The sequence below is a fragment of the Phyllostomus discolor genome, chromosome 8, assembly GCF_004126475.2.
Source record: "Phyllostomus discolor isolate MPI-MPIP mPhyDis1 chromosome 8, mPhyDis1.pri.v3, whole genome shotgun sequence".
NCBI lineage: Eukaryota > Metazoa > Chordata > Mammalia > Chiroptera > Phyllostomidae > Phyllostomus > Phyllostomus discolor.
In genome coordinates this window covers 98,089,259-98,095,828 of record NC_040910.2, presented here as the reverse complement: position 1 = coordinate 98,095,828, position 6,570 = coordinate 98,089,259, and the positions used below count along the sequence as shown (strand labels likewise).

At 52.5% G+C, this 6,570-nt stretch overlaps 1 protein-coding gene across 4 annotated transcripts in view; it reads left to right on the top strand.

Annotated features, from left to right (window-relative positions):
- The first annotated feature begins 384 nt into the window (after positions 1 to 384).
- HLF (HLF transcription factor, PAR bZIP family member) overlaps positions 385 to 6,570 on the top strand; it is a 53,336-nt gene continuing 47,150 nt past the window's right edge. The window contains exons 1-2 of one of the 4 annotated variants that reach the window (XM_028521917.2): positions 385 to 976; positions 3,057 to 3,389. In XM_028521917.2, coding sequence (XP_028377718.1) covers positions 862 to 976; positions 3,057 to 3,389 — 448 coding nt within the window. In that variant the 5' untranslated portion in view covers positions 385 to 861. Of the gene's footprint in view, positions 977 to 1,245; positions 1,267 to 1,551; positions 1,683 to 3,056; positions 3,390 to 6,570 lie in introns of those variants that run through there. The other 3 variants (XM_028521918.2, XM_036033712.1, XM_028521919.2) reach the window with 3 other exon arrangements.

Here is a 6,570-nt window from a genome sequence, read left to right as displayed (position 1 = left end):
TTTACCAATTAATGATGCCTGGATGTCAGCGCAGAGGTCTGACTTAATTGACCTGGGATGTGGCCTGAGCATGTGGATTTTTTTAAACTCCCCAGGTTATTCCCAGGTTGAAAACGACTGACATAAATTCCCCATCCTTTGAACCACCCTTAAAAACATCAAATTCTTAGCCCAGGACGTTGGCCTTGGGGATCTGGCACCTGACCCTTTACAACCTGCCAGCTCCGCATGGTCCCGAAAAATCCGCGCGGGCGACGATGCTAAACACGCTGCCGCGGAGGGCGGGGCGGAGGCGGGGCACCACGTGGCCACGCCCCCTGTACGCCTATCGGTGCGCGGTGCGGGCCCTGACGTCACTCTTGTCAGGGCCACGGCACATGGGTGGCCGGATGCGCTGAGCCCGGCGCTGCGGGGCCGCGGATCGCGGGGGAGCAGCGGCCACCGTCGCGGGGAGGGGGGTGGGGTGGGACCCCGTGTGGCCTCCGGCGCTGGCGGGACGGGGCCGCCGTGGCGCGGTGTGTTCCGCTGTTTTGCGGCCGTCTGCATATTTTGTCTTTCTTTTTTGGAATTCTGAACATTTGACAAGACGAGGGGGTTCAAGGCAGGTGAGAGCATCCCGCACGTCGCGGCGGAGCCGGCCGGGCGCTGGGCGCGCTCTCCAGAGACCGTCTGCACCGGGGACCTGAAAGTTTTTTTTTATGCAGATGTATTTATAAAGATATAAGTAATTTTTTTTTCATCTCGTCTCCAAGCGAGTACTTTTGGCAAAGGACAGAGGAAAAACCTCAGCAACATTGGGGGGGGGCGGTGTTTTTTTGCTTTTTTGCCTTTTTTTTTAACCAAAAAAATATTTTCAACGCGATGGAGAAAATGTCCCGACCGCTTCCCCTGAATCCCACCTTCATCCCGCCTCCCTACGGTGTGCTCAGGTCCTTGCTGGAGAACCCACTGAAGCTCCCCCTTCATCACGAAGACGGTGAGCGCTGCCCTCCTGGCTGCCCCACTCTGGGGAGGGACGACGCTCCTGGGGTCCCCCCTCCTCGGCATGGCACCCCTGCTGGCTCGCTGGAGCGTCCACCCCCGCGCCCGCCCCATCCCGACACCCTGGCCCTGCTTCAACGAACTGGAGGGGCTCTCCCACCACCCCACCCCTCCTCACGCATGGGGGTCCCGCTTGCTGAGCCACGTTTGAAATAGCCGTGGGGGCCCGGCCCAGCCTCCCTGGGTCCCAGTCCTGCGGCGCAGGTGGGAGAGGTAACTGGACAGGTCAGTCTTTCCTAAAAAAAAAAAGGCTTATCCGCCCGCAGAGTGAAACCAGCTTCTCGAGAGCGGGGCCGTTCCGGCTGGGGAGGAGAAACCAGGGGGCTTGCCTTTGGGCAGGTGGGGGCTCGGGTGGGGGTGTCTCACTGCCCAGGCCGCGTATTGTCATCATATTATTGTTTATGTTGTTAGCTGGGATTTGGAACTCAGGAGGTGTGAGCAGAGTTGCGTGTTCTCCAGTGAAGAGTAATTCAGAAAGGGGGGTGAGAGGTGGCAGGGAGTGGGGGTTGTTTCTCGGCGGGAAGCCGTGCACGCCTCCTGCGCTGACACTTTCCCCCGTGCACTTTCTTGGTGGGAGGGGAGAGAGGAGCAGCCTCACGTGTAACCGCGCAGGAGCCTCCTCTGGCTTGAGCCCTTTCTTGGTAAGTCCCAAACCTTCCCCAGCAACCTTGGCTGGGGAGGGACCCGAGGGGTCGTGCAAGGAGGTGCTGAACCGAGCTGGTGCCGCTAGGGATTTGGCATTTGGGCTATTGCGGTTTCTTGCTTTCTGTATCACAGCAAATGCGGGCGGTGCGGCTCAAAGTCTTGAAAGATCATTTGGCTGCAGATACATTGGGAGTGCTGGCATCTCCTTTCCTAGCAGGAGGCAACCTGTTGCATCGCAAACATTGAGGGGTTTGGTTCGTGGTCTGTAGCAGCACAGCCTTCCTGGTGACTGCCCTTTAAGGAAGGAGTAGCGCTTGGGAGGAAGGTGCTGCCAGTAATCTTTTTTTGCATCCGTTGTTGTTTTAAGTCAGATTCTCAGCAGATGAAACCCTGGCGTATTAGAATGGAGGACGTGTGGAGGCTGTTTCTCTGAGGAAGAAACTCCGAAACCAAATTCCTTAGTCCCGGATTTCACCAGCGCCTGAGGACTAGACTTGGCAAAATTCAGAGCGCTGGTTAAAGCCTTCAGGGGGTGAGGCAGTACTTCCAGGTAGAAATAGCTGCATACCTGCGTCATAGGTATGTGGAGTAACCACCTTCTCCATTAGCTGTGCTTTTGATAGGTTGCGTACATGTGTGATTTTTGTGAATCGGTTTACACTTAAGTGTTCGGAGGAAGAGGGGAAAGAAAACACTGTATTTAAAAAAAAAAAAAAAAAACTACTTTTGTAAAACGCAGTGTTGCCCCGTGGATTTAGAAGCGAACAGAGGGGAGATCGGGAGGGGAGCTCGGTTTCCTTCCACGCCAGCGCGAGGTATTGGCCAAGTTCCTTCAAGGCTCAGGGTCCCCATTTCCTCATTATGAATGGGGGTGACCGCTATTTGCAAGTTGATTACAACATTTTTGGAGGTAATTTACGAAAAGCCAACTCACCGGCTTTCCGAGTCTGAATGACTTCACGTTGTTCCTGTACTAAATTCGGTGGCGGTTGCCTGTTGTCTTAAAAATCACAGCAGCTTTACGGGATTGCGGGTGGTGTATTCCCACCTTGGGTTTTGATTGTCTGTCTCCTCAAATAATGCCCTGAGGTCTGTGCTCTCTTGTTCATATCCTCGAGCAGCCTGTAGCCCTGTCCCGAGGGCAAGCGCTTTCCTTCCAAAGTAAATAGGAAGATGTTGAAAAGCGGGCAGAGATCCGCGTCCTGCCTGAACTTTTAACTCTAGACCCACACGAGCCAGCGGCCAGACAACCCTGCTGTTTGTGATGAGTGGTTTCGTAGCAGAGTCCAGGGGAGGTGGTAAAAAAAAAAAAAGAGGGAAAAAGAAACTTTGTTTCTTCGTTAAAGTCCAGTATCCCCCTTTTCCTGCAGCATTTAATAAAGATAAAGACAAGGGAAAGAAGCTGGATGATGAGAGCAACAGCCCGACGGTGCCCCAGTCAGCCTTCTTGGGACCCACCTTATGGGACAAAACCCTCCCCTACGATGGAGATACTTTCCAGTTGGAATACATGGACCTGGAGGAGTTCTTGTCAGAAAATGGCATTCCCCCCAGCCCTCAGCATGACCACAGCCCGCACCCTCCGGGGCTGCCGCCGGCTTCCTCAGCTGCCCCCTCCGTCATGGACCTCAGCAGTCGGGCCTCCGCACCCATTCACCCGGGCATCCCGTCCCCGAACTGCATGCAGAGCCCCATCAGACCAGGTAAACTCTCGGGAGGCTCTCTGTCCGGAGTGGGAGGAGGGCTAAAGGGAGGGGCAGGATGGGGCGGGGGCATAAACACCTTCATTAGGGGGCACTTAGCTCACTCTAAAAGAGGCCTTGTACCGGATGGGGCAAATACAGGTTTACAGTTGTTTGTATGGAAAACGATACCATAATAAATAATAGTGCAAGAGTAAACTGTTTTGCATGCTCACCCTGTAGACCTGCTCCCCCCACCCCCCATATTTCATGCACAGCAGTGGTTGTCCCACTTCTGTGAGCATCTGTATTACCTGGAGAGCCAGCTAAATGCAGATTCTATGGACACCTACCCTAGAAATTCTGATTCTTCAGGTCTGGGGTCATGGCCTAGGAATATGCATTTTTAACTAGCTCCCTGGAGGGTTCTGATGAAGCTGACCCTTGCAAGGACTGCGGTTTAAGAGCTACCAACTTACAGTTAATGGTTTGGACGATTCAGGTGTCCGTCTCTTCTGCTGTCTCTCTTCCCTGTTCCCCAAACACACAGATAATAGGCTCCTGCTGAATGATGTGGGTAGACCCGCTGTAAGGCTGTGGTTTACCCGCATTCATCCTTGTCTTGGCCTAAAGGGAAAAATGATGTGAGCTTTGGGTGTGCAGCAGATAGCTTTTTTTAAATCTTTCCATCTTGTGTTGTCAGTAATTGGGAAATTGAATTTAAAAGCAGCTCTCATATTCACCAGCCTTTTTCAACACCAGACCCTATATTTCTCTCTTTAGTATTCATGTGCCTATCACACTTAATCTGCTTTTGTGAAAGCCCGTGAGGCCACAAGGTCGGCTGTAAATAGTGTTGAAATATTACAAAAACGTCACCTGAAATGACCCCTGCCTCAGAGCCCACAGCTGGGTGCTCAGACGCAAGCACGCTGAGGCAGCTGTGGCTGCAGGCCCCCAGCCCTCTGTAGCACAGAATGAACAGGAAGAAAGGCCACTCTCTGTGTACAGGTAACCAGGAACAAAGATGCAGCCAGAGAGCCGAGGGCCTTAGCCGCAGGGGAAGACAGAAAGCAGGACCATGGGAGGCTTGTGCTGGAGATCACTCATGAACCCCCGTCCTCGCCTCCTGTACAATGTCTGTGACACAAAGAGCGAGATTAAAATGAAGGAAATGATGCAAAGGAGGAAGAGCACACCCCTCCCTTGAGTATTAGCACTGGAGTTCGAGTTCTTCCATTCGTAGCTCTCCGTACTGGCCCCTTCTCCGAAACCTGCTTTGAACTGGAACTCAAGGCTCCTGGCTGGAATGGAGTCTAGCCTTGACCTCTGACCCACCCCGGGGGCTGCAGAAGCTTGGGGAGAATACTCCTGCATGGGAACCCGAGTCCCTGTCACTGAGAATGTGCAGTGGCACTGTCTTCACTTTCTTCCCAGGAACACACACCCAGCAAAACAACCACAGTGGGGAGAAACCAGGGAGAAGGGGACAGAGCCCCAGTGAGAAGGCACAGCTGTGTCTCAGTACCTCTTTGCTGCTGTGTGACCTTGCAAGGTGACAACCTCTTGGAGCCTCAGTTTCCCTTTGTGTAGAATGGTATAATTTGTATTTGGTTGGGTTACTGTGAGAATTAGAGATGGCCTATATCAAAAGGTCAAAGGACAACTAGCACAAACGTTCTATGAATGAGAGCAGTTACAGTCGTCGTTATTTCTGTGTCGACTTTTATCCTTTACTTCAACCCCTGTCTCCTGGAACGCCTACTGACAGGGGTCGGGTCCAGTAGAGAACTTCTTCTTGAGAGAAGCGTCAGGGAATTTGGACCAACGGGGATTGGATTGGGGTGTTTGAACCCCCCAACACTTTCATTCAGTTGACAAGTATGTCTTAATCCTCTGCCAAATACAAGATATATACCATGTTAGAAATACCACATTTCCCCCCCTGGACGCACCCACTTATTAGGCCCCCACAGCTCAGTTCACAGTGAGAATCAGGAATCAGGGTTTGGGGATCTGAGGCTGCCATAAAAGTCATTTGTTGTCAGAGTTCGTTAGGATCAGTATTCGTCAGTGACCCCCAGGAACTCGAGGTGTCCTGGTCAGACTCACCATCCACAGCCGAGGGCCCCTGAGTTTCCGTGAGTGTCATTCCTTAGCTCTTAGCTCGTGGAGGAAGGAAGGGCCTTAGAGTCCAAAGGGACAGTGGGATCTACAAACATTTAACTCATCATTTAAGTGTCTCTTTGATCATGGAAATGCACTCCCAAATAACCTACTTTCAATCGAAAACTCAGCGATCCTCCTAACAAAAAAGGAAGAATGTCAAAACTCTTTTTCAAGTACCAGATGCAGACAGAGTGACCCCCTGCTGTTTATGCAGTGTCGATGGAGATGAAGATTATGATGGGAGTGTGGCCCTGGTGGGTGGTGGCTCACAAACAAACCTGAAAAAGGAGAAAGTTCTTGATTGTGCCCTGTAATCACCCCGGTGGCCAGACTAGACATACCAAGTTAATCTTGGGGGAAAGTAAGCCCCCAGAAGGGGAGCACACAGAGGTAGCCTAGAGCATTCTGGGAATTGTGTCAGCTCAGTCCAGAGCAGGATTTCTCCGCCTTGGCAGCGTTGGTGTTTCGGGCAAGCCTTTGCCGTGGGGACTGTCCTGTGCGCGGTAGGAAGTTCACACACACACACACACACACGCACACACACACTTCAGCTATGACGAGTGAAAACAGATCCAGTTGCCGCCCAGATGTCCCCGGGGGCACAGTCACCCCTGTTGAGAACGACTGATGTAGACTTGCAACCTGGACAGCACACTCAGGGCTTAACCCAGGACTCGGACACACACGTGGGGGGGGGGGGGGGGTTGTGCCGCCAGTGGTGAACGCCCTGTAGCGAAACCTTCGAGAGTGTCAGCAGACGGTTAGGTCTCAGGAAGATATACAATGTCAACAAGAGCACCGCTACGCACTTTTGGTGGGGAGAGCTATGACATGAGGTTAATCCAGAGACAGTTTCAGAGTGATTTTATCAAACATTTATTTTCTGCTGTTTGCATCTTTCGAGCTGTGCTCTGTAGCACTGTGCCATTCGGGCGCCCTGAAAGGGAGTCTGGCTGAAAGGGAATGGAGCCGTAAGGTGGCCCATTGTGCAATGCTACGTCTGCCCAAAACGTGTCTGGGAATGACGAGATGA